Source organism: Aethalodelphis obliquidens, unplaced genomic scaffold, assembly GCF_003676395.1.
Source record: "Aethalodelphis obliquidens isolate GAN/ISIS:26980383/991018 unplaced genomic scaffold, ASM367639v1 scaffold3, whole genome shotgun sequence".
NCBI classification, from domain to species: Eukaryota; Metazoa; Chordata; class Mammalia; order Artiodactyla; family Delphinidae; genus Aethalodelphis; species Aethalodelphis obliquidens.
This window is the reverse complement of record NW_020837947.1, coordinates 70,250,471-70,278,116: the sequence shown is the minus strand read 5'-3', so window position 1 is coordinate 70,278,116 and position 27,646 is coordinate 70,250,471. Positions and strand designations below refer to the sequence as shown.

Below are 27,646 nucleotides of genomic sequence, written 5' to 3'. Positions count from 1 at the left end.
CTGAGAATAAATAGGGAAAGCAGTTGGGGTTACTGATATCTGTAAGAAGTAGCACATTTTCAACTTTCTAACATCAATTTAGAAATCTCATAGGAGTAATAAGTCAGCTTAGAATTTGCATATTGGAGCTTTATTATTATTATTATTAACAAAATAACCTAACAGTCTACTCTGTGGAGGGAGGCATGAAAGAGCTTTGTTCATTCAATCACTGAATGTATTTACTGCGCTACAACTGCATGCCAGGCACTGTGCCAGATCCTAGAGATAAACTCAGTTCCTGCCTTCAGTCCACAGCCCAGTGAGCTGAGTGACATGGCAAATTTCAATGTCCTATGATAACTGCGATAATGGGCCTACGAACACGGCGCAGAGGGGCACCTGGGTGTGTCTGGAGGCCTGAGGGAAGGGAGGAGGGAAGATGGCACAGAGGGAGCACATTCAAGTTCAGCTTTGAGGGATGTGTGTAAATTTGGGGATACGTGGAAGCAGGGGTATTTTGGAAGTAGGAAGAGCACATGCGAAGGCAACTGAAATGCTTGGTGTGCAGTGGGAATCAGAAATGAAAGGAGGAAGTGGCTGGAAGTGAGCAGGGGCAGGAGAGGGGGGTGGGATAGGGACTGGAAAAAGGAAAAAGTTAGGTACGTTTAGCTAGATTAAAAGGGGGGTGGGGTTGGAATTCATTCCTCTATTTGGTCTCTGCCCTCCAAAGACATACTCTTCGGTCTCATTCTAAGAAGCCCCCAGCCCCCATGGTACACCTCTGAGCCCCATCTCCATGGCTACCCGGCACGTACCTTCATTTTCTGAAACTGCTGTTCCATGGTCCGAAGGCTTTTCTTTGCTTCTTCATCTTTGCCCTCCAGATCAGCTTCTAGTTTTTTTATCCTTTTTTCCATAAACTCCACTGTATTTCTATCCACTGTATCACCAGCTGCTGATGCAGCCAATATTAAAGCAGGCAAAGAATTGGGATATCGTCTCTTTAGAATTCCTTCCATTTCCTTAACCTATTAAAATATTTTTGTATGCATGTTAAGGTCACAAATATATTAAAATTAAGCAGCTTAATGTAAAAATTTAGATTATGCTCTATCAGTCATGTCTAGGTTTCAAAGAGATGTTCATATCACATCTCAAGACTGAATCAAATGCACAGCAGCACAAATTAATTTCAAATTTTATATCCTGATTAAAACACACTATAGTATAATGTCTAATCTAATACTGGTTAATTTACAGAAATCCTCTTATGTTTATTTGAAATAGATCTTCGGTCTTCCTATTATACTAGTAACAACCAATCTTTGTGAGGACAAAGCTCTTTCCCCCTCCCTTTTTTCTAGACACCCCTCAGATAAGTGTTTATACTGTCTACTGATTGAAAAATTACTTATCTGCACATGAATGTGCAAAGTTTTTATAATAAACATACAGCTTCCTAAGTGCCTGCCCCTGCCTGCAACCATCTCCCCGCTACCCCAGTCCTCCTCCAAATAAAGTTTAATCTACTTTAAAATGACTTCTTTCAATCAGGAAGCAAAGAAGATTAGATGACATTTAATGAAGTCCTCATAAAAACAACTTTTCATTTAGTCTATTAAAAACAATAACATACTACACAGTCCTTCTGTAAGGAAAAACTGCACCTGGGTCCACAGAAATTAGAGCTTGATATTATATACACATACGTGTGTATACCTGCTTTTGTTTAAGGTGTTATGTTAAGATACCTTTGAAAAACATAGAGTAAGAGACTAAAACTTCGTTGAACAGTCTTCTAACCCCCGAGTATGCAATAAAATAAATAAAATAGCACCTAAGAGGTGGTCTAGTGCAGAGGTTAGAGCGTGTCTGGAGTTAAGACTGTGTTAGCAGCGTGTCAACTCCTCAATCTATATATCTCTTTCGCCTCATCGGTAAAATGGGGAGGTAACAATACTGATTTCATGGTGTTCATATATTTGAGGATCAGATGACATTTATCTTGGTGAAGTGCTTAGCCGAGTGCCCAGCATGTGGTGAGGGCCTGATAATGGTTTTTAGTATATATGATCTGGTCCCAAAAACTACCTTTCCTAAGGCAAGATGGGTTGCTCAAAATCCTGTTTATAGACTGAATATTGTTCCTAGTAGGTACTTAAGGGTCACATCGTTTGCAAAGTTAACAGCAAATATTTCCGTTCCTGAAGACTGCTTGCACATTCATAGATATACCATAAAGTGGAATACATCCAGATACAAAAATGGATCATTTCATCTATAAACTTTTTCATTTTGCTTCCCCTGGTATTAAAAATCTAGATTAGATGTAAGCATATAAAGGTATATATATCACACACACACACACACACACACACACACACACACAGAGACACCATGTATATTAAAAAGAGACTAGATTTTTTAAAATGAATTTGTTTTAACATATTTACAATTAACATATTAATTAAAAATGCTAAACAATATTTTCAATCTGACTTTGATATTTTGCAAAGTATACTACATTTTTGGCAGAAAATTAATTTTATTTCTATCTTCTTTCATTTTGCTTTTTAATTTATTCTTTGGTCTCTGATACCAGTGTGGCTCTTGTTGTTGTTTTTTAAATCTCACTGGAAATTAAACTATGGAATATTCCATTAAATAAAAGCATGAATGAACACACATAATTGGAAATTTTCACTATAACATGCATATAAATTAGCCCCACTTTTACTTATGTGCTATTTAGAAAAAAAGATGTTTTATTCTACAATTAATCTATTTCAGAATATGGCTCAAACTGATTCTGAATATATTGTGATATACGTTGATTATAAAATATGTATTAAGATTTAAAATCATTAGGATAGAAATGTTCTGTTCAAGGGAACAGAACAAGATCTGAAATGTATGTGAGCAAACTATACAAAATATTAACAATATTTTAGAAAGATATAATCTAAGACAGTAAACCAATAAATTTTTAATGAAAGTGTTAGTAAAAGAGGGAGGTTACTTTGATAAAACGTTACATTTCTGATCCATATGGATCACCGTTTCAAAGAAATTTCAAAATCTCTTTACTCTCATACGTTCACTTCTACATTATTCTCTTAGAATAAAATCATCTAGTGGAGAAGTGGTTCCTTTGTTCTTTCCTCTCTCACAATTCTGGATAGCTTCTTCTACATAGGCTAATCTTAGTCTTAGGCACTGGAAAAAAAAAAAAAAAAAAAAGCCAAGCGACCTAGACTATAGTTATTTCAGAATATTTCTCGCTCTTCAAACCACTTCAGTCCTCTTCCTTTCCTGGCCACTAAACCAAACTACCAAATCATACCTTTTAATATAACAGGTCCTGTAAAGTAACAAAGTTAATTTTTTGCTTAGTTTTCCTTCTTCTCATAAAACTGGGATGATATGCAGCCCAGTGATGACCTCACAGTCTCAGGTTTGTGATGGAATAATATCTGTATGTCTAAGGGTCATGACTTGACTACAGGATCATGTTCTCTTATGAACAGGACTGGAAATTCTAATTTAGTTTTAATATTTAGTTATGAATACAAATACTACGTTATAGAAGGCTTTAAAAACATAAGGTACAATTAATATTCCAGCCTACAAAACAACTATTTCAATGAAAAAAAACCTTTATCCTAGTAAGTGTTACTACATGGGTTTTGAAAAAAGTCTTCCAGCCACAATGACCATGAAATGAGTATTTCTAAGCCTAACCAGTGAGCCAGAGCTGAAAATTATGGCCAGCTCTCTGGGAGGGGATGTTCGGTTTCCAGGGTGTTCTGCTGGACTTCCCTAGCGCTACTAACATGTTCCCAACTGGAGGGTCTCCTTCTGTGCCCTCCTCTCTCACCTGGTTTCAGGGATCCTAGCTCTACAGGTGATCAGGAGAAGGGATCCTAGCTCTACACCCAGAGTGGCAAAGTTCTGTTTCCTTCTTCCTGGATGTCAAATAGAGCTGGGATGCAAATAACCTTTCATCAATAGGTCTACCACCTAATGAGACACACTACTCTTAAAAATTCTTTATGCAGAAAGCCACAGAGTACATAAAATGATGTTGTTTACTGTGTTTTTATTGTTACTTTAAATACTGTATTCAAAGTTTAATGCAGAGGCAGTTCTGTATTAAAATGAATGAATAAACCCAAAAATTTCCAGGTTGACTACATCTTGTAGGAACTCCGGAAACAAAAGAGAAAACAAAAATGCTCTGTATATAAAATATCTTAATGAAAATTTACCCTGAACACGTACTTGTCGCTCTAGATCCTGAATTTTTTTGGCATCAGTTGCTTTTTCTTTTAAACGTATCTTCTGCTGGATGGATGGATTTCCAGATTCAGCTTTCAGTTTCTCAACCTACCAATAAGGAAAGACCATGTTAAGAAGCATATTTAAAACACAGCAGAGAAACACCAAGAGGGAAGCGTAATGGCAGTTCATTAATTCACTTATTAGATCCCAGATAGGGCACTGCGCTGGAGATATGGAGAGCAAACAAGACAAGCCAGGTCCCTGCTTTCATGGTGCTTAGATCTTAATGGAAGGAGACAGTTGAAAAGCTAATAAACAAAATCATTAAGTAAATTAAATAACTTCAGAGAGTGACAAGTACTATGAAGAAAATAAACTCAAGGAATGAGAAGAGTCAGAGGAGGTGAGACTGGTAGCTACATTAGATTAAGAGGTCAGGAAGATCTTTCTGGGAAGTAGAAATCGGAGCTGAGACTTGAACAAGGAGTGAGACACAGGAAGAAGCTAGGTCAGAGCACTCTAGGCCAAAGCAACAAGTGGAACGAGCTCGGCATGTTCAAGAACCACAGGGAGGCCCGTGTGGTTGGGAGGAGAGTGACCGGGGAGTGCAGTATGGATGGGGCTGGAGAGACAGGCAGGGTTCAGACCACATGGGGACCTCACAGGCTGTGCTAAGGAGCCTGGATTTACAGTTGCCCCTTGGTAACCGTGGGGCACCGGTTCCCAGACCCCTGCAGATACTAAGATCCGGGCATGCCGAAGCCCCAGGGATGCTCAAGTCCCTTGTATAAAATGGTGTAGTATTTGCCTGTAACTCCCAGATACTTTAAATCATCTCTAGATTACTTATAATACCTAAAACAATGTAATAAATGCTATGAAAATAGCTGCCAGTGAACAGCAAATTCAAGTTCTGCTTTTTGAAACTCTGTTTTTCTTCCAAATATTTTCAATCCACAGTTGGTTGAATCTGCTGGATAGGGAACTTATGGATACAGATGGCTGACTGTATTCTCAGGCTAATCTAAAATAGACTACACAAATAAACACAAACCAAAGTCAAACTGGCCATTTTAATGAACAGAATTTCGAGTATACTGATTTGATGACACAAAGCTATGAAGGAGTGTTGAAGATAATAGAGTTCATCTATAGAAATACATTCTGAAATGATCATTACCTCAAGTTTCAGCTTCTCAATTTCTTCATTTGCTTCTTTAAGCCGAACTGCATCTTTATCCAGAAGTTCCTGATTTTCGGCGTACCACTGTAATCTTTTTTGCAGGCGACTTATTTCTTGTTTATGTGTTTCTTCTAAAATTTTTATTTCATATAATTTTTCACCTATAAGATAAAGTAATACAATAACTCCATTGTAACTTTTCAAAATATGGAAATAAACTACATTGAAAGATTTTAAATGAAAACCAATGTCTCTCAAATGAAAGCATTAAGAAAAAAATAAAGAGGCCCAAAACAACTAATGTACGTAAATCTGTGTCTAGTTTAGTGTATTAGTAAAGGAGGATGAAGACTGTGTTCAGAGTCCAAATCCTCAAACTTGTAGCAAAGCTGGCATATAGAAATTTTTGATAAATCACTTGTTTTCCCACTGACTTTCATTATAAAAGTAAAGTCTTTTCTATGAAAATAAATGTTGGATTCAGGAGATAATAAAAATGAAGAATTCCTATAATTATATTAAAAAGTAACAATGGCAAACATTAGAGAGCGCTTCCCATATAAGACTTTATTTAATACAACAAACATATGATGGGAACTATTGTTGTTATTCTATTTTACAGATGAAGAAAGTAAATTTCTTACAAACAATAAGTGGATTTTACTATACACATCTTACACTGAAGATCATAGTATCACAGAGGAAAGAGCCTTGCTTTGGCAAACAAGGGGTTCTCTGATGAACCTTTCTAGCCCTGTGTTCTGCCGTCCTAAGCCGCAATCCAGGTGTATCCAAAAAGACGCTAATGAAACACCCTTGAGCGGCCCCCTCCATTCGTTTACTCCTGAATCTCTCCATCTGTCAGGACCCTCAAATGCCATTCCTCCCTGAAACCCTTATTAGCACCCTCATGTTTATTTCTAATTTTTTTAATATTAAACTTTATCTTACTCTCCTTCTGCGTTATCTTACTCTCCTGTGTTTTCCCTGGTGGGGTATACCATATCCATCCTTGTGTTTCTACAAACATATTTTCTACCAACATTTGTTCATTTGGTAAATATTTGAGAGCTTATGTTTCAGACCCAGGTACAAAAAGGGAGACCGTGCCCTGGAAAGTCACAGTTTAGCTGGGATGACTGTAAACAACTAAGCTTACAATGCCATGAATTCATAACAATCTGTGACTTTCTTTGGTCTCGCAATTATTGCTGCTAAAACCAATCAAAGGCACATACCTATTAACTAATTTTTTAAAGTTTCTAAAATTACAATACACTTCAAGGAATAGCATTTTAATTGTACTATCCAATTGCTATTACTTAACTCAAGATTAGAACAGTTAGGAGTATAAAGGTAAACCGTTTCAGCTCAGACTTCTACCTGTGGCATAAGCAATCTGGTCTTTGGCTTGGTCTCTCTCTTTCTTCACTTTTTCCAAGTCTACTTCAAGAGCCTGTTTGTCCTGCTTCAGTCTTCTGATGTCTTCCAATAAACTGTTTTTTTCTTTCTTGATATTCATAAAAATACAAAAGCAAATTATTTCCAACCACAATAAATTGTGGTAGAGTCTCCTTCACCCACGTCATCATAAACACTGCTAATTATTTTTCTAAATTTTAGCTTGATCTCATCACCATTCCCCTCCAAACAATCACGAGCTCCCCAGAGCCTACTAGAATCAGTTCTAATCACATAACTCAACACAGCTTCCAAGCCCTTCCACTCTGCCGTTCTCACTTCTCCTCGGTTACTCCAATACCCTTCTAACCAGTCTGCCTCTTCCACTCTCAGCACCTAGTCTTTTCTCCTCACAGTAGCCAGAGGAACTGTCTTCAAGAGTCAGTTAATGTCAGTCTTCTGTCTGAAGCTCTCTGGTGGCTCCCACCCCTCTTGGGGGAAGCCGACAGTTCTTACCACGACCTTCAGTGTCACAGAACCCAGTCGTGCCCGCTCCTCTGACGCATCTCCTGCAAATCTCCCCCTCGCGTTCCATGCCAGCTGCAGAGACCTCCTGGCTGTTCTCTGAACCTGCCCAGCACGTTCCAACCCCATGGTGTTTTTGCACTTACTGTCTCCTCTGCCCTCACACAGCCAGGTGGTTCGTTCCTTCACTTTATCAGGATTTCTGTTCAAACGAGGCCCCAGGAAGGCCTTCCCTGATCATTCTAAAACGGCAACCCTCATCCTGGCCCCCAGGGGTGCTGCTATTTTTTCTTCTCACACACTCATCACCGCCTGACATAGACGTTTACTTGAAAGCAGAACTTTACTTTGCTCATCCCTATATCACAAATGCAAAAAAATGCTTGGCACATTTTTTAAAAAGTTAAATTCTCAATGTGTTCACATGCCGCACTCTCTCAACTGCCCTCATTCCTCGCCTTGCCAAAGTCATACTTATCCTTCAGAGCATAGTGCAAACGAGGCTATTCCTGATAATACCTGCCCCGGCATTACCACAAACTTTCAGTGTACCTCTAGCACAGCATTTACTACTTTGTTTCATACAACACTTATTTGCGTACAAGCGTTTTCTCTTTGTTAGGCTGAGAGCTCTTTGGGGACCAAGACTGATTTTACTGCTTGCTTTCCGGCACCAAGCACATGGCAGGTACTCAGTAAATGTATACTGAGCTGAACTCATACCTGCTGAACAAACTCCTGGGGCACAGTTGGTATATTTTACTTTCAAAATGAAAATTCTTAGAAACTTTCTATCACCCTACCTTAGAATCTAAAATACAGTCTTATGAAGAAAATAAAGCCATTCATAAGGGCTTGAATAATCGTGGTTCTAGCTGTATCATTTCATTGTTTAATCTTCTGTGCAATCTTCTGTGGGTGTCTTTTCAGGAGAGCATTGAATTTCTACAAGAACCTACTGTGTGGACACTCAGAGGCCTCTGCCTGTCTCTCCGATCTTTTCTTCCATCACTTTTGTCCTTACTCACCCACTTCTGCCTCAGGTGCCCCTGTATCTGGAAGGTACCAAGCCCAACCCTGACTCGGCCTGTGCTTGCCCCTGGCTGGAGGGCTCGGTCTTTGCATAGTGAGCTGCTGCTTCTCCTCCATTCTCGATGCAGGCACCACTTTCTCAGAGAGCACCTCCTTGCCCAGACGGCTGACAGCTGCCTTACCCCTGCCCTGCCTACCGTTAGTCTCTATTCTTATTTTCCTCAAAGAACTTACCTCTATTTTTAACTATTTCTTGTTCACTTATTATCTGTCTTCCCTGGTAGAATATAGGTTCCTAGTGAGCAAGGCCCATGTCTGTCTTGTTTACCTACTGTTTTTCCAACTCCAGGATGATTGCCTGACTGACTGGCCGAACTGCAGTCAGCCTCATCCTCCTCTCCACCCTGGGAATCTAGAAGGACAGGGCTCAGGACCTTCGCTTTTAGTATGTGTCCATCCATAGTTTACAAAACAACAATTCACATTTTAAGACTACACTAATTGGTATTAATTTTTAAGGTACAAATTAGACTATACATAAGTAGGTTTGATATGAATATTGTATTACGGATTTATCTCAGTATGAATTTTTTGCTCTTAAACTATTTAAACTCAGAAAACCAAAGTGAATGAAAATTAACGCATGACATTCCATCTTTCAATATTTGCACAAATAAACACAACCCTAAGTAATTTTTATCTTTAACACTTCTTCTTTTTTTGATTTTTTTTTTTTAATCTTTTTTTTTTTTTGCTGCGTTGGGTCTTTATTTCTTCGTGCAGGCTTTCTCTAGTTGCAGCGAGAAGGAGCTACTCTTCGTTGCAGTGCACCCGCTTCTCCTTGCGGTGGCTTCTCTTGTTGCAGAACATGGGCTCTAGGCGCGTGGGCTTCAGTAGTTGTGGCGCACTGGCTTAGCTGTTCCACAGCATGTGGGATCTTCCCGGACCAGGGATAGAACCCATGTCCCCGGCAGTGGCAGGTGGATTTTTAACTGCTGCGCCACCAGGGAAGTCCCTTTCTGATTTCTTTTAAGGTGTTCCCTGCCTTTGGTACTTTCACCATGATGGGTTTAGATGTAGATTTTAAATTATGTGTCCTGAGTAGGACTCACTGTATTTCCTGAATTTGAGAATTCATCTCTTTTATTAATTTCTAGACAATTCTTAGCCATGACTTTAAAAAAAATTTAGTTACATACTAGAGTATCTCACATCTCTGATATTTTTCATTTCTCTATTTTTTGTGTTTCACTCTAAGCTCCTTAGATCTATCTTCTAGTTTACCAATTTCTTCTTAGTTATGTATGATCTATTTAATTTTTCTACTTATTCTGTTTATTTTTCTCTGAATTTGCCTAGTCTGTTTTGTTCTTTCCTCACACTGCATTTCTCACTTATTTTGTATATTAAATCATTTAAAGTCTATACATTTCATAGTCTACTCAGTAGTTTGATTGGGGTTCTAATCCTGCTGTTTATTAAATCATCCCATGCCTGCTCACGGTGGGTTGTTTCCCTGGGTTTTGTAATTCTGCATTCTGGGCGTACCGTCAGCAGGATTTTATCTGAAGGAATACCATGTGAGCTGGGTTAAGGATGGATACCCCTAAGAGTGTTTTGCATGTGTTTCTTAAGACACACTTAAGATGATCACTAACTCAGGACCACCTTTTATGCTATTTTCCTTTTCCAGTTTGAGTATGACCAAACCTTTAAAGTACTGTCAATTCAAATACTAAAACAACAATGAAGGCAGTAGGGATGACATTTATACTGAACAACTAGTAAGACACTGAGCAGAGATTTTTTCCCCCCCTCTCTATATAGAAATCAAGTTAAGGCAGATAAGCTTTCTTGATATCTCAGCCCCTTCTGAAGGTGGGTGGATTTTTTCATGGACCACTGTTTTACTGAAGGATGTGGCCCTTTGAAATCCTGGGGTCCTATCTCTACTTTGCTGTTAAAGCTCAAGGCTCGTGGTTACTGAACTGGTAGCCTAGGAGCAATGTTTACTGCTAGGTTTGTATCCCTGTTCATTTCTGACCCCTAGAGATTCCCCTTACTTTCTTGAGAGCTGGGTTATGCATTTACAAGATGTTTCTTATATTTTAGCCAGCACTTTCCAGTGATTTCAGTGGCAGTTTTAGTTTCCCGTTTGTCAGAAAAAAGTGTGTTCAAAGTAGCACTTTTAAAAGGTCACTAATAACAGCCTTCAAATGAAGCTAATGCTGTGCTTGAAACCTTACCATGTTTTCCCAAGTCTTCATAAACTTCAGCAATGTTAATTGCTCTCCTAACTTGCTAGTTTTTGAGGCCCACTGATAAGTGCGGGTGTCCAATCATTTATTCCTTCTTTCTACTTATCTGCCTACCTATCTAATCATTCTGTACATACATGCATCTTAAGAAAGTTCTCTAATGGATTCATATTTGAAGATGTATTTTACATACAAGTCTGTTAAGCATCAATTATTGAACTAAGGCATGTTTAAAGTGCTATATAACCTAACTTTATATAATAAATTTCTATTTAAAAAGTGATATGTAATTGGAATTTTTCTAATTTACATAATCATTCAAATAGATTGGAAGGACTTTTTAGTTTAGTGCTGTGGTTCTTAATGGGAGGGAGTGGGGAGAGTTGACTGCCCTCCCACAGGAGATGTCTGGAAACGTGGCAGTGCTTTTGAGTGTTGCAGCGACTGGTGGGTGCTATGAGCATAGTTCCTGGCGACAGGAGTGATAAAAATCATGCAATGCTTAGAACTGTTCTGCTTAAGACAGAATTAGTCTGCCCTAAATCCCCAAACTTCTCCTATTGATAAATACTGCTTTAGAAAATTCTAGGCCATATTCTTTATAACAATTCAATACAAATAAAGAAAAAAGTTATACAGTAGCTATTGCATTTCACCTCTGTGTTAGGCACATCAGACACACATATTTGCAGATATAGCCTCTGGCCCCTAGAACTGCACAGTCCGCTTGGGAAGACAGAGGAAAAGCCAGCTAACTTTTTAAGGTGAATGATTATCTTCAAATTATTTTCCTATTTTAGCCGTACATTTCCAATGAGGAATTTGAAGTTAGGTATACATGCCCTAAATAAGGTTATGCGTCCAACCATGGCTCCACGTGAAAAATGCCTGATGAGGGGTTGGATTATAAAGAGGATGCCATCTACAGCCAGCATCACATTGTCTCCTCTATAGTAAGGTCACATGTGTCCCAGTGCTAACCTTAGATATTTCCTAATTTTTAATTGGTATGAAATTTATAAGCAGAGTTTATTTTTTCATAAATTACAAAAGCAGATTTTTTTTTTACACATGTAGAGATTTTTATAACAATCTTTCCTATTGCTAATGGTTAAAATCCTTACGCAACTTACCTGTGCCACCCGTAGTTCTGCTAACAGATCTGTAAAATTCTCGTTTCTGGTGGGCTCTGAATCTTCAACTACTTGAGACAGGAAACGACTTTTATGCATCTGTTCTCTGATTTATTTTGAAAATAAAAAAATATATATTTTTTAAAAGGTACTCCTTTCAATACAAAATATTCAATTCTTAAAAATTAAAAACACTTTGCACGTTGAAACTATGTGAGTCACTGAAGAGAAAGTTTATTTAAACTAAAGATTACAATACTAAAATACTAAAAGAGAAGTATACTTCATGTGAAATTTTTATGTATAATCTAAAAGAACCAAAACCCTAAGAGTACTGGTTTATTTGTAATATAAAAATATTTCCTGCCAATTCTCAGAAAAAAAAAAAAATCAATCTCCCAGAAAGACTTGCTGCATTTCCCCTGTGGTGTTCCGTACTCCTTGTCACATCATTCTAGACTCCTGAGAAACACAAATTGCCAATCATACCCGTGGAAACTAACAAACAAAAACAAACACAGTCTACTACTGGTACCTTAGAATCAATTTTTCTGTTTTTTTCCAGAGATATTATACAAGTTTAGGAGTACACATATGATCACCTAACCCTACTTTCTAAAGAAACCATTTATTCCATTGTGAAAATTCATTCAGAGCTTCAGGTTTGGATCCTGGAATAGATCTTCTCTCTTAAAAGCCAGGCAACAGGGCTTCCCTGGTGGCGCAGTGGTTGAGAGTCCGCCTGCCAATGCAGGGGACATGGGTTCGTGCCCCGGTCTGGGAGGATCCCACATGCCGCGGAGCAGCTGGGCCCGTGAGCCATGGCTGCTGAGCCTGCGCGTCCGGAGCCTGTGCTCCACAACGGGAGAGGCCACAGCAGTGAGAGGCTCGCATACCGCAAAAAAAAAAAAAGCCAGGAAACATTATCAGATATGAAATTTTAAAATACTTTATTGAAGCATCTGGGAAGAAAGCAGATGTAAATGCCTTCATGCCTCAGAACTGTGCAGATTATCAGCCTTGGCTTGGGGTCACACTTACCAGGAGAAAGGGGCATTTTCCCCTTCCTAATTTACACAAAAGTGCCCTCACTAGCCAACCTGTGTACTTCCCAGCTTTGTCTGCTACAAGATATGCTTTTTTCTATTTTGCAAGAAAGATGAGTGTGAGCTAACAGCAGCCCTGCCTCACATGCCCTAAGTTACCTTACAAAAAAAATGGAAGAAGTATGTAAATAAATAAAGCATACATGACATTCAGAGCCAAAGAAATTTCTTCTGACAGCGGTCCTATCTGAGGTTTTAGGTGTTTAGGTGAAATAATGCATAGCTGGCAGTCATTTCCCAAAAGAAGACAGTACCCTAACTTGCCCACATGTGTTGGTTCAGCTCTTTCACTTAGTGTGTTAAAGACGGATGTGATAACATCCCAAAGGCCGTACAGTCTGAAGTATGATTGATTCTTAAGTGGGTGCTGGTGCCCCGTCAGCCTGCCACGGTGAGCGCTGGTTGTAATAACTCGCAGGTTCTCCTTCTCTAGAGAAATGCCCTTGCCAAATAGCAACCCCTGACCCCTGGCCCAGAGGATACCCCCACTCGCTCCCTGGGGCCCACCTCAGCCAGGGACTGGCTGCCTTGGGGGTACAAAAGGCTGCCCCCCACGTGCCTCAAGTAGGGGCCAACTCTGCAATGCAATGTGTTCTCCTGAGCCTCCTGGCGAGAGCAGAATGAAGCCAGCCTCCAGCCGAGACCACATTCTTACTTGCCTCCCCTCCTGCTACCCGCCCCCATCTCGCTTCTCTGGCTCCCCATCTCCTGAGACTAACCCTCCGGGAAATCACCTCCACGAGGATCCCCACCTCACGCTCTACTTGTATGGAACCTGACCTAAGACAGTAAATAATACTGTATTTTCTCTTTACTATTATTACTAACAGCATTATTCCTAAGATGTATTACCCAAGTATCTCAGGCTTAAAAGGAATATTCAATTTCCTGAAATAGATGTCAAACTCAGATACGAATATACTGAAAATACTGAAAGTATGTACCAGTCATCTAGTATCGAGAGAAAATCCACTGAATATTAAAAATACAAAAGTTACAGAACTGTAAATCAGTGTACAATTTTTTAAAATTTCTAAGTATCCTAAATGTTTTATTACTATAACAATAAAATGCTTAGAAGTAGTCCAAGTATATTTGATTTTAAGAATTTTAAAAGGACTTACTTTAAGGCAGCTAACTCGCTGAATAAACTCTGGTTTTCCTTGAACATTCGCTCCTCATTTTTCTTGTTTTGTTCTTGGAGATCTTTCACTTGATTATACAATTTTTCGTTTTCCTTTTTATACACGGGAAATTATGTTTTAGTTAAAAATCAGTAGTGCTTACATAAGTGTATCTGCTTCTAAAAGATACATCCTTTAAACATTTTTAATAGCTTTTAAATTTCTTCAGTTTTTGAGTAAGCAAAATCTTTTTCAAACTCTTTGATTTGTCTCAGAAGAAAATCTGTTACCTGAAAACAATTCTTTCTAAAATGCTCAAAACGCTTACTTGAAAAAAAAGTTGCAAAAAAATTCCCAAAGCCAAAGAGCCTGTCAGTATAATGTACCGCATTTCACAGGAGTAAATGGGGGAGAGACTGCAGGAATAACCACATCCTGACTTCAGGCACCAGGGATGGAAAGGCCAGTGGGACTGTTTGCACCTTCTTTTTTCCTATTTTTGGCCCATCTTTCTGCCGTGAGGTAATTGGATATACCCATGGTGGGTATCCATGTTTGTTTCTGGAACTTTCTGTGAGCAGGGAGTTAGAGACTGGGTGTTTGTGGAAGATCAGGACAGAGCAGAGCAGAGACTAGACCCAGTACAGCACCTGACTTGAGCTGAAGGGGGACTCAAACAGTGAGATCAGGGAGAGAAAGTACCCATCTGTGCTTAGATGCTCTGGCTTAGTAACCTCTTTAAAATCAAGAATCTGATGAAAACCACGGACCTTTGAGGATCTAATGAAAACTATGAACTGTCTCACCACGTCTGGCCTAGTGCCTGGCACACAGTCTGTGCTTGATTATCTGCAGAATTAATGAAACTCCGAAAAATACATACATACACAGACACATAAATTTTGTATTATCTTTGTGAGAGTGGGTGGTTGGCATACTCATAGGTCTGTGAAGTCCTCCTTAAAACCCATGTCCTAAACAGCAAGCTCAGAATGGCAGGAAGGGTTTTTGGACGGTTCTCACTAACTCTATGGTGGGGTGTCCTGCAAAATCAGTACAATTTCATTTACAGCAAAAGCTGTAGTCTCTGACGTGGTGATGCTTTCTCTGGATGTCCCTGGAATGAAAATGCTGGTTATCGGTAGGCTGGATGCTTAGGCTATTGTTGTCACAAAAGAAAAAGGTAATGAGACAGAAGAAGAAGGGGAGGGAAGTTAAGAAAAAGGAGTGATGGAAAAGAAACTAAGACAAGTCTCATTCTGGGGATCACCAAACCTGCCCTGGCTGACTGTCAGGTCAACACCACCAACGCTCCATCATCCCAGAGAACAAATGTATGGCTTCTATAGGACACACTCATTTTCTCCCATTTAATTCAATTGTTTTTCACTCTCAGGGCACTGGCAATTGATTTCAGATTTATATTTCTCAATATAATATCAAAACTAGCCAATATTATCTACTGAAAAAATTATAGAAAATTAAAGAAAAAGAGGACAGTTTCTAAGGAAATATGGCTATTACAATTAGTAACAGGCAACAGGCAGTAACCGGTTACTGTGTGGAAGGCACGAAGTGGTTGATCCGTACTGTCTTATTTTAATTTCACAACCACCTTATGAGACAGGTACTATTATCCTCATTCCCACTTCACAGATGAGGAAACTGGCTGAGAGGTGAAATGATCTGCCTAAGGCTGCACAGCAGGTAGTGAAGCAAAGTCTAAAACCAGATTTTTTGAATCCAGAGCCCATGCCCTTAACCACTTTAATTCTGCCCATGAGAAATGTACAGACTAGTCAAATTATTACTTCCTCGCATTGCCAGAATTCCCATTACCTGTTAAATGGACACAAATATTTTTAAATGCCTTATTTTTATAATCAAAGAATCTCAAGACAAACTATGTGAAGAGCCATACCTGTTGATATCCTTGAAGAAGTGTCTCTTGTTCTTGTATTTCTTTTTGGATTTGCTTCAATTTTTCTTCAGTGACAGGATCAGCTGTTTCTCCAAAATGCAACCACCTTTGTTTTTTGTTTGATTCTTCAAAGCCACTTAACTTTGAGAACATGCAGGTATTGTTTTATTTGGAGAAGGAAATAATACAGTGAGCAGTGAGGGAGAATAACAGAAAATTCGAGGTACATAAACCTAAGACTGCCTTATAACCACAGTGGAATGATCACAACACCAACTACAGTTAAACTACTTCAGTGTGCTTCGTGCTGGTAGTTCTGATGATGGAAGTAACTCAGAAATGCTACACAGTGTCACTTTCTGAATCTAGACCTTCCATAGCTTTCTTTCTGAAACTCTGTCTTCCGTGAAGGTCACAGTGAACCAAAGGATTTGTTTTCAGAAAGGACTGCTAACAAGAAAACTATCAAAATGAGCCAATTTCAATTTCAATTTTCCCCCCCAGGGGTTCCATGTAGGCTCTTCTGTAAGGAGGCACTCTCAGGAACCATGTTCATGTTTTATACAGCAAATATATCAAGTGAAGCAGCCCCAGCGACAAGCAAATGACAATGCATTTAGCGGGGAGTACCAGTTCTTTTTTAATTAAATAAAAGGAGAAGTAGGACAATGTGTCTAGTACCTTGGCTTGTAGAATATAATTGTCTTGATTCAGCCTGAAGAGTTCCTTTTCCTGTTGTCTCTTTAGTTCCTCCACCTTGTTTTCCAGCTCTCTCTCCTTTTCTGAGAATGTGACTTTAATCTGCTCAATTAGGGCTTGGGCACCCCTCCATTTTTCCTCTGCTTCCTGAACTCTTTTAAACATAATCAATTCTGTCTCCTTGTTCCCACCATGGTATCCTGAAGAATCCTTTAAAGGAAAAGCATTACTTCATTATGTAGAGTTATACTATTAGGTTTGAACACAGGTGGTTAGGGGAAAAAAACCCACAAAGAATAAAAATGACATGGTTAACAATGTTCTACTGTATAAGAAGATCAATAAATTCTTGTGTGACAAGAACATCAGTCAACATAAAAGAAATTACATATATTTCATTATTTATAATTTACTTTCAATATATAATTACAGAACATAAAAACATTATGAATATTATTTTGAAATTCAATACCTACATTCTGAACCTGAGCACAGGAATCTGCTTCTGGAGGGCCTTCAGACGTCTTAGGAGTAGCCAGGCAACTTTCCGTTTGGGGTGCTGCTTTACCCAAAGCTGCAGGCCTGATGAGTCTCGTTCCAGATAAGACCTCTGAAGATTGTAAGCAACGGATAAAAGCACCACAAATACAAACTAAGTTGAGTGTGTATTCAGCAATTATGTAACAGTAAGTACTAATACAATGAGAACACTAAGACAAACGGGGATCATGAAGCAGGCTGACGCCTGCAACGCATCTGTTCCACTGCACTCCGAACTCCTGCCCGTAATCAACATTCTGCTCAATTTGACACAGAAGGGTAATGACACAAGATTCACGTCAAATGACAACTGGAGCTGAATAAACGTGAGGAGAATGTAGATTGGGATAATTTCAGGTTTTATTATTTTTCAATAATTATTCTGTCAAATGTTCACAGCAGTAACAAATAAAAATATCTTAACAATGAATCAAAGAGCAGCTGATAACTTTATGAACCATTTTACTTCAGATTAAGTGTGCTTTCAGAGCACATTTTTTATAAGTAACGTATATCAAGATATAGTATCACTGGAATAATATAAATTACATGGAAACTTTATAACAAGTAGTTTAAATCTGATTAAAAAACAAAATGATAATACTGCTATAATACCCTGTTTATTAAATTAGAAAAAATGTGATTAATGTATATATATTCTGGTGAGATTTTCAGCTTTTAAAAGGTACCTCGTAAATCCTCAAACAGTGGAAATAATTCTAAGGCCAGTAAGTTATTCAGTTAATAATAAAAATAAACATTTAAGGGAAATACCTAGAGAGGTCTTGAGGCCCATGTTCAATTATTACAGATTCTGAACTGCACACTGAGTAAATATTTATTTGATTGCTTTAGATGTAAATGAAGCATTTGAAATTTATATTTTTAATATAATTTTTTCAAGATGCTAACTTTTCAAATGCAGAGTTTACTTTTTCATTAAAGTGAAATACACGGTCATTAAAAGATTTGGAAAATACAGGAAAGTCAAAAGAAGAAACACGTCCCCAATAGTACCTCAGCCCGAGATTTCCTTCTAATCTTTTCCGGGCACGCAGGATTTTCCTTATAGAGTAGTAATCATATTGAATTGGATTGTTTGACGTGGAAGGTTTTTCTCGAGAAATGTCTTACAGTGTTCATAAAGGAACTGTTTGAATCACTGTAGAAGCAGGCATCAATCCTTCCAAGTCACTGGAGGTGCATCAACACGGCCAACGAATGGGGTGTGATTCTGCTAGCGTTGTGATTCTCCCTGGGATGTGGTGGCCAAGAGTGGCAGGTGGTTCTTGCTCAAGCTGCAGTCAGCCAGTGCTTTTATACCACAATTCTCCCTTCCTGGATTCTTAACTTTGGTTTCTCTAAGTAATTATTTTCAATAATAGTACATGGACAGTATCTTTTCCCTTTATGCCCGAAAGAAAATTTGCTTGGATATAAAATTCAAACGTGAAAAAACACTGCAGAATTTGGAACCCATGAACCCTTCTTGAAAAAACAATGGATTAAGAAAATTCAGTCAAATAAGAAACCAATCAAAATAATTCCAGAATGGAGAAGCGATGGATAAGGGACTGGTGAAAAGCATTCTGGCCCTTTCATAGCCAGAACCAAGACCCTCATTCAAAAGCTGAGGAGAATTACAGTTGCTGGAGCGAATAAACTAAATATATCCTGAACAAGTAAAAATAAATCCAACAAAAATGGGTAGCAGGCATGTGACTGGGGGTTTTACTACCTCATATTTCATAGAAGGGAAAACAGATAATGTACAAAATGTAGGTAAAAACAACAACATGGTTTTGCCAACCTTTCAGAGGTTTCCACAGTCTATTTTCTTAAAGGGATCTTTTGAGATGTAGTATTTCTTAGGATGAAGTTTCTTTCTCGTCTTACAGATTTAAGTAAAACTCAATCTAATATTTTATTTAAAAAGAACTTATGAAGTGTGATCTGTTCTTATAAAATGCTTTGTCTGTTTGTCCTGCCTGTCTCCTTCCTTCCAGCTCCCATCCCCGCTTCCTTCGACCTGGACAAGGACATACATACAAGAAGCATGGAAAGAGGTTCACCCAGTGTGACCTCAGTTGTTCCTGGCTAATTATTGCTTTCTTTTTACTTCTCTGTGTTTTTTAAATTTAAAGAATGGGCAATTATTCCTTCTGTGACAATCAACGTATCAGTCTAAAGATAAAAATATAAGAGGCAATAGCCCAAGAAAGTTAATTTAGAATAAAAAGGAAAACTGCCACGTGCAGACACCAGTAGCCGCCAATCTCCTTTTCCTCCCTAATAACAGAAACCTAATTTTGCCCTGGGCAGCAGTGTGCCAGTTAAAAACACCCATCCCCCTGGACTCCATGCAACTGGGGAGAGGGGTGGGAAGGAAACACAGGATCAAAGTTCTGGCCAATAAGATGAAAGCAGAAGTTTCCTACATGGCACTTCCAAGAAAGTGACTACTTTTCTGATTAAGAAGCTGCTGAGTTAACAGGCAGGGACCTTTTACCTTTCACCTCTCCTCCTGACAGGCCTGGAGGTTGTGTAGCCATCTTGTGACAAAGAAGACAAAAGTCACCGACTAAGGATTTTGCAGCAGGAAAGAAGGATCCTTGCACAGTTGCACCAGCTATGAACTGACGAGCCCTGGTTTCTTGGTTACGTGAAAAAAAAGAAGCCTTCTAACTGCGTAAGCCCCAGTCATTGGGCTTCTTCTTCATCATACCCAATGTGGATCCCAAGCACAGTCTCTAGACTTTCTGGACACTCATCTTTGCCTCAGGGTCTGCTTCTTGAAGACCCAACCTGTGACAAGTAACAACCACCCCAAAGGAATTCCAGTTCTTTGGAAATGAAACTAAAGTCACTCTGGGAAATTTTCCAATAAAAAGACAGAGATTAAAAAATCATACTTAATGGATAGTCTAATGAGAAAAAGTAGCTCAGTATAAAAATAGACAGTCACAGTTTACCATTGTACTTTAATATGAATTTTACTGATGTGTTTCTTTTTTATTTCGGTAGTCACAAGCACTATGAAATTGTGAAATAGGGAAAAATATCCATAAAAATATTACTTTAATCTATCAACCTCTATACCAACCCCCTCGTTTCCTTCCCACCCCATGACATTACTTCTCTTCACTCTCAGTAATTTCCATACACGCACAGGAGATCCTTTCAACCCCTGTATATACGTGCCTCTCCGCCCCAGCTGCTCTCTCCCACTGGCGCTCTAGATCTTTTTCTATCACCAGTAACGCATTTACTCTCCATCAATCCTTCCTCCCACCTGGATTCCCACCATCCTTGGGACCCCCTGGGACTCACTTTGTGGTCCTGCCTGTGTCATGCTGTATCACCCCCCTGATGTCTTTTCTTCCTTCACGACTCAACTTACATTCCACATACCTTGGTCTCTCCCTTCTTGCTCCTCTCTCAGTTCACTGTACTCATTTGGCAAAAGCCACGCCTCTTGACAACCCCAACTATACAACTACCCAACACCTGCAATCGTGCAGTAGAATGTGGCTGTGCACACACATACACAAATACACACACACCCTGCCTGGTCTCAACTTACACTCGTGGTCACAAACTGCACGCCGACGCTTCCTGCTGCAGTCTAACCCTCCAGGATTGCCTTTTCACATCTTCCCTCCTCCAACACCCCTGCCCCAACTTCACTGCCACCTCATCACATTGTACTTTACTTCTCAGAGTAATGGAAGCAACCTCTCACCACTTCTACCCACCCACCAGTCTGCACCCACATCTCCCCCCTTCCTATCGGCCTGCCCACAGGCGAACTGTCCATGGTCCTCTCTGAAGCCAACTCTTCCCATGTGCACTGGATCCCAAGACAGCTCCTCTACTCAAGGACACTGCTCTAGCAATTCTCCCCTCCATCATGCATTTCTGCCTGTCCACTGCATCTTTCCAAAGTGCATAAACATACTATTATTCATTCACAACTATTATTTCTCCCATTAAATCAAAACAAAGCAAAATAAAAGGCTTCTCCTAACTCCACTTCCATGCCAGCTACTGCCCCATTTTGTTCTTCCTACCTTTTACATGCTTTCCTCCAGGGGCATCTAGAGCTCGAAGTATCCAACTCCACTCCTCCTATTCTCACTCAGCTTGCCTTTCACAGCCACATATCCACGGAAACTGCTTGTCCAATACTGATGGCTTCCTTTCTGCTAAACCCAAAGGCCAGCTGTCAGTCCCCATCTCTCTTTATCCCTCAGCAGCAACTGATAGAGCAGATCAATTCTCCTTTACACACTGTCTTCACCTGGCTTTCAGGACCCCGCATATTCAGGTTTCCTGCAACCTTGCTCTGTCTTCTTTGCAGGCGACTCCTCTTCCGCCTGACCTCTTAAGGTTAGCATGCCCAGGGTTCAGGCCCTGGCTCCTTTTTCTCTAGATATGCTCTCTTGATAATCTTCATCAGTTGCAGAGAACATTATGCTTAGTGAAGTTAAGTCAGACTGAGAAAGACAAATACTATATAAAACTTCTATGTGGAACCTAAAAAATAATACAAATGATACATACAAAACAGAAAGACTCACAGACATAGACAACAAACTCGTCGTTACCAAGGGGAGAGAGGGGTGGGAGGGACAAACTAGAAGTGTGGGATTAACAGACACAAACTACTACACATAGAATTGATAAGCAACAAGTATTCACTGTACAGCAAAGAGAATTATACCCAATATCCTGTAATCACCTATAATGGAATATAATCTGCAAAAAAAAATTTCACTATGCTGTACATCTGAAACTAACACAATATTGTAAATCAACTATACTTCAATTAAAAAAACCCAGACAAACATGGCTTCAAAAATATTCATCTTTAACGTCTGAAACCTACAGTCCACACCACCCTCTTAACTCTACACTTTTCTACCTAGCTGCCTCCTTGTTTTCTCTACTTGTGTGTAGAACAGACACCTCAAAACTATCACCTCGACAGCTGAACTCTTGGTCTTCTCTCCACCCCCAGATCTACTCCCCCTCAGCCTTCCCCATCCCAGCGAGAGAGTAACTTCATTCTCCCAGTTGCCATCATCCTCGATTCCTCTCTCACAACCCCAAACCGATCTTTTAGACTCTTGGTTCTGTCTTCTAAATATACCCTTACCCAACTGCTTCTCATCACCACCACTGCTGCCACACTGGTTCCAGCCCCATCACTTCTAGCCTGCACTCCTAACATCACCTTCTAACTGGGCTCTGAGCTTCTTCCTGTGTCCTCTACAGTGTGTGTATATGTTTATATGTATATGGTCTATAAGGTATCAGCCAAAGAAATCTGTCTAAAGGATAATTAGATGAATCACTCTCATGCTCAAAACTTTTCATTGGCTCATGTTTTCACACTAAGAGTGAAAGCCTAAGTCTTTAAAATGCCCTAGAAAAGCCTACATGTGCCTCTCCCTTGACTCTCTGGTCTCATCTCCTACTCTCTCTGCCCACGCCGTATGGGCTTCCATGCTGTTCCCTGAACATGCCAGGTATCGCTCCCTACTTCAGAACTTTTGCACTATTTAGTCATTTCATTTTTCTGGAATACGCTTCCCCTAGCTATCCACACGGCCAATTCCTTTGCCTCCTCCAAGTCTTTGTTCAAATGGCTCTCTCTCAAGGAGGCCTACTCTATCTTATTGAAAACTGTGACCTCCCCCACTGACGTTCTTGCTCTACCTTTAGTTTTCCTTAGCATATAACCTCATTTACTGATTTATTATGCATATTGCTAAAAGTTTATCTCTCCTCATCAGATGAAAGTTTCACAAAATGAGGGAGGGGAGATATCTTTGCCTACTTTGTTTACCAATGTATCTCAAGGGCCTCTAATATTGCCTGGACCAAGGTCGGTGCTCAAAAAATATTTGTTATGTGAATGGATCTGTATAAAGTAAACTTCAAAAATGTTGGTGGTTAGTTTATCTAAAATACATACAATAGAGTAAATAATATTAAAAACAAAATTTCATTTTCTTGATCCCGAAAGTACAGAATGAATACTCCTAAAACATTAATGAAAAATTTTCACACTCCTCTTGATGATTCTAAAATTTGGGAAATGTTCCAAGTGTTTTTCCTTAACATTAAGCACTAGATCCAATGGGCAGTTAATTATTAATAACAATGAGTAGATGACAACATCACAAGCAGATGTCCCACAGAAACGAGAAAGTAAGAGAACACAAGAGACTTCTTAGGAAAAGGGGTCAGAGGTCCGTAGGTTAAGAACAGGAGGAAAGGAAGCTTGCATTAAGCCAACAATCAATTCCTGTCTCTCCAGAATAGCCATCCCCCACTGCTGTTCTCCTGCACTCTCACACAGATCAGCCCTAGCCTGTCCATCTTACACACACAGATCGCTGCAGTGAAGACACACCAAAACAGACAGAAGAAGAGAGTCTTTAATGCTGAAAGAATTTTAAATATAGACAAAGTGGTCCTGGAATTGACAGTAGTAGGGAAAGGCACTTCCCTACTTTTTAAGCTAGAAGTGAATTTTCCAGTGAGGTTAGTTCTCCTCCGACAACTATCACCAGAAAACAATGATGGAATTGGTAACCTATTTGATTTAATCACAAAGAAAAGAACAAAACGCTTCTGGCTCTACTGCTCTCCCTTCCCCACTGGAGTCTTAAGGCAACAGAAATGTTGGTTTGACTTGAGCATTTCTATTTCTTTTACTAGTTGCATGGGCTTCTAAGAGGAAAATTACCCTTTCCTTCTGCCAATATAGCGATAAGCAACTACATTAGGAAATAACTAACAGAGACACTGAGTATAAAAGTATGCATTCTTTGATCTATAAAACATCCTTACTCTCCAAGTCTATACTGAACTAATACCCAGATGGTTGACCCTCATTTATACGTTGCCATTTGCATTTTGAATTCATAGCTCTTCTCTGGCAAATATTTTGGATATTACATAGCCAACCAGATGAAGAGGGGTTTGACTCTCCTATTTTATATTCACTTCCCATACTTTCTGGGTCTCGTTCAGGAAAACCTAGAACTTATGACGAAAAACCTCCTGAACTCAATTGAATTGAATCTTTCAAAGATGGAATGCAGTACCTTATGAATAATTTTTTTCTATGAATAAGGAAAGTTCATGGAAGGAGGAAGGAAACAGGGAAAGTAGAGAACAAAGAAAATAAAATAATACACTATATGTACAGAATTCTATCATGAAAAGAGTATATGATTACCTTTTTTCCTAGCCTGATTTGAGGTAGGAATGGATCTCAAGCTTTTGCTCTTCATAATGTCCTTTGAAGTTTTCTTTTCAAGATTAGAAAATGTCTTGAAGGGTGAACTGGGCTTGCCATACCCTGAGCTCCTAACTGATGCATATAATCCACTCTGGGGTTTTCTTTTAAATAGAGGAGGTGCACTTCTGGCCTTCTTGTATGGTAGCTGTTTACCAATCCCAGCCCCTTCTTCTCCAGAACTGAGTTGAGATCTAAAAGTCTGCGTACAAGTACAAGCTCTTTAGTACTTAAACTTCGACTACAGTTGCAAATAAGATTTAACAGATAGCAAAACCATACTGATTACTAAAGAACATAGTTCATAGAAGGCAAATCATTATATTAAAGTTCTCTAATTCATCCGAATTTTAGTATTTGGAAGCACATCTTCAAAGTCAGGAGTAAGACAAAGCAAAATAATAAAACAAAATAAGCTTGCCAGAAAGCAAGACATGTAATTACTAGAATCAACATGGAGGAGAGCAGGGAAGAACATGTTTTGAAACGACAAAAGTCTTAGCTTCTTTTTTCTCCAGATTTCTCAAGGTAAAAATTTATTAGTACCCTGCCTTATTCTATTGATACAAGGAGACAGTTTATGATACAAGGAGACACATACAAGGAGACACATAGCTCAGAACTGTAAAATAAAAACGGAATACTGTGGTCATGGAGCCTATATAATCAGAATAAATCAAGAACAGAGAAAAAAGGAACAATGAAATATATGTTTCTTAAGAGCTGCTAATAGCATTTACAGGAAATGTCAACTTACCTACTTTTGCAGAACACTACTAGAAAGATTGAAAAGCACTAGAATGACGAATACACTTTATTTTCTTATGTTACTCAAACTCTGGACTACCTTTACTAAAAAAATGAAAAATATAAAGAATGGCTTCAAGAAGAAAGCTAATGCTACGGTGCTATTTTTAAATTTGGGGACTACAGGGTGTTGTTATAGACTGCTCACAGATATCCAGGATCTACGTGGAGGTTAGTATGTAACCAATCCCACTAGCTTAAGAAGTACATACTTATCAATAGTATTTGTATAACTTCATTTATCAATATGTCAAATCAATTTGCATTACAAAAACTTACCTTATTTATTTTGTCATCCTGAGGTAATAATGAAGGACCAACAGACATTTTTTTCTTCAAAGTATCAAGGTACATTTTATCTATTTGTTCTTCCACAGCATTTACTCTTGGATGGTTAGTTTCTGTACCTTCATTTGTTGCCTTTTCTAAAACTACATTCTCTTCATTTCTGTCCAAAAATTGGTTCACAGTTTGTGGTTCTTGAGACATAACATTTTGGTTCATATTAAGGGGTAAAGGTCTAACAAATTCAGATTCTTTATTCTCAGCCAGTTTCTTATAGCTATAAAACAAGACAGGACACAGAGAATGAACCCTATATAACTCCTCAAATATCAGTTTTATTAATATACACATACACGTGATACATATAAAATACATTTACATGATTAATATATGAGAGTATTAAACATATCTAATATTTGTAACTATTCAAATTAGGTCATTAATGTTAAATATATTATTTATAATTCTGGTTAACAGAGTATACTCACATAGCATCACATAATTGTTTTAAATTTCAGGTGATAATTGTAATGCTGTATAATATACAGGACTCCATGGTCGACTCTGAGACCTACTTCAAAGGAAAGCCAAACCAAACAAGGCTGAGATTGCTTTGGTCTAAGAAAAATTTAAAAATGAATTTCTAAGTGGCCTTTTTGTAATATATCTTTTATCTATAGTATCTCATAAAGTCAACATGCATTTGAAGGTTAAAAACATTTTACACATTTCTAGAAGAAACCAAGTAAGTAACCATAATTTACATCAAGGAGCCATAAAATATAAATATTAAAATGCATAATTTCATCACAGTATAGGAAAATTTTTAAGTAAAACAAGAAAAATCACTAGGATTTTGAAATAAAATCATCTCTGTGGTTTAAAACACTTAAATGCAATGTCACATTTCAGACCATTAGATTTTCAAAATATGGAAACTGTCCCTTAAGGAAATGTTATAAATGTGGTTAAATATCAGCATATTATGGGAGCTCCCAAAATATGGATATTGTCATTGTCAAATTACTAAATCATGGTCAATTAGGTCATTTAATTTTGTAATTTATAAAATAAGATTAAAGGAAAGTTTAAGAAGCTACCATTTTCACATAAGATAGATTGGCTTCTTGATAATTGTTAGAAATAACAGAAGTAGCTGGAATCATCAGAAAATATAATAGTTCTTTCCTTCTTAATGGTAGCAGAACCTGGCTAGCTGCTCATCAAAACTGTTCCCTGTTCTTGCTGTGAACCAACTAAACTACATTTCCTCAACGCCTTCAATCTAGACGGGGCCATTCACTAGTTCTGGCCTTTAGAATGTGAGTGCTGTGGCGACAAGAACCTAAAATATGAGGCAGTGGCTAAGTGCTTGGGTTTTGGGTGGCAAGGAAACTGATAGTAGAGGCTGGAGAGGTGACAACCCATGTTTTATAGCGACAAAACATTGGCTAAACTGTCACCTATAACAGTTTATAAGGCAGACCACATGGCTACCGAGTGTGGGGTACTAAGGAAATGGTAGGAGAGAACAGGCAGTTTTTAGGTGCTAGCTACTACTGGCTACTTTTGACAAGATATTATGAGAAAAAGATGAGCTCAAGATAGAATGGGCTATTTTTTTAAGAAGAAATCAAAGGAAACAGAGTCGAGAAACTCAGGGCCTCTTAGGTTCACTCTCTGTGTCTGAACTCAAACAATAAGATTCAGCACTGAAAAATGCTATGAAAAAGCAAGACATCATGGGACTTCGTGGTTGAAAAGAGTGACTCAGTCCCTTGGCAAATATCACATTATAAGTGTCATTTTCAAACACAAGGTTATTGTTCCTAATAATATCCAGACAGCTGCAATTAAATTGAGAGAGAAAAAACAAAACAAAAGAACAAGGAAGCAAAGACATAAAGCAGATTTAAAACCTTTGTGTAGCAAAGAGTGTTTAGTGTAGTTGCTGGCACATGGGACTAACTGGAACCAAATAGATCAGAAGCCTAATAAACTTTCTGAAGTAACTAATTACAAAGAAACCACAACCCTACTATTAAAAAAAAAAAAAA

At 38.6% G+C, this 27,646-nt stretch overlaps 1 protein-coding gene across 4 annotated transcripts in view; it reads right to left on the bottom strand.

The window, feature by feature from the left end:
* Nucleotides 1-27,646, bottom strand: part of CEP162 (centrosomal protein 162) — a 96,338-nt gene that overhangs the window by 25,496 nt on the left and 43,196 nt on the right. For all 4 annotated transcript variants that reach the window (XM_027091304.1, XM_027091308.1, XM_027091296.1 and 1 more), the window contains 11 exons: nt 25,584-25,866; nt 24,438-24,699; nt 17,122-17,255; nt 16,628-16,855; nt 15,947-16,087; nt 14,026-14,138; nt 11,796-11,901; nt 6,830-6,956; nt 5,444-5,607; nt 4,264-4,368; nt 798-1,010 (listed from right to left, as the gene is read on the bottom strand). In XM_027091304.1, coding sequence (XP_026947105.1) covers nt 798-1,010; nt 4,264-4,368; nt 5,444-5,607; nt 6,830-6,956; nt 11,796-11,901; nt 14,026-14,138; nt 15,947-16,087; nt 16,628-16,855; nt 17,122-17,255; nt 24,438-24,699; nt 25,584-25,866 — 1,876 coding nt within the window. The remainder of the gene's footprint in view (nt 1-797; nt 1,011-4,263; nt 4,369-5,443; nt 5,608-6,829; nt 6,957-11,795; nt 11,902-14,025; nt 14,139-15,946; nt 16,088-16,627; nt 16,856-17,121; nt 17,256-24,437; nt 24,700-25,583; nt 25,867-27,646) is intronic.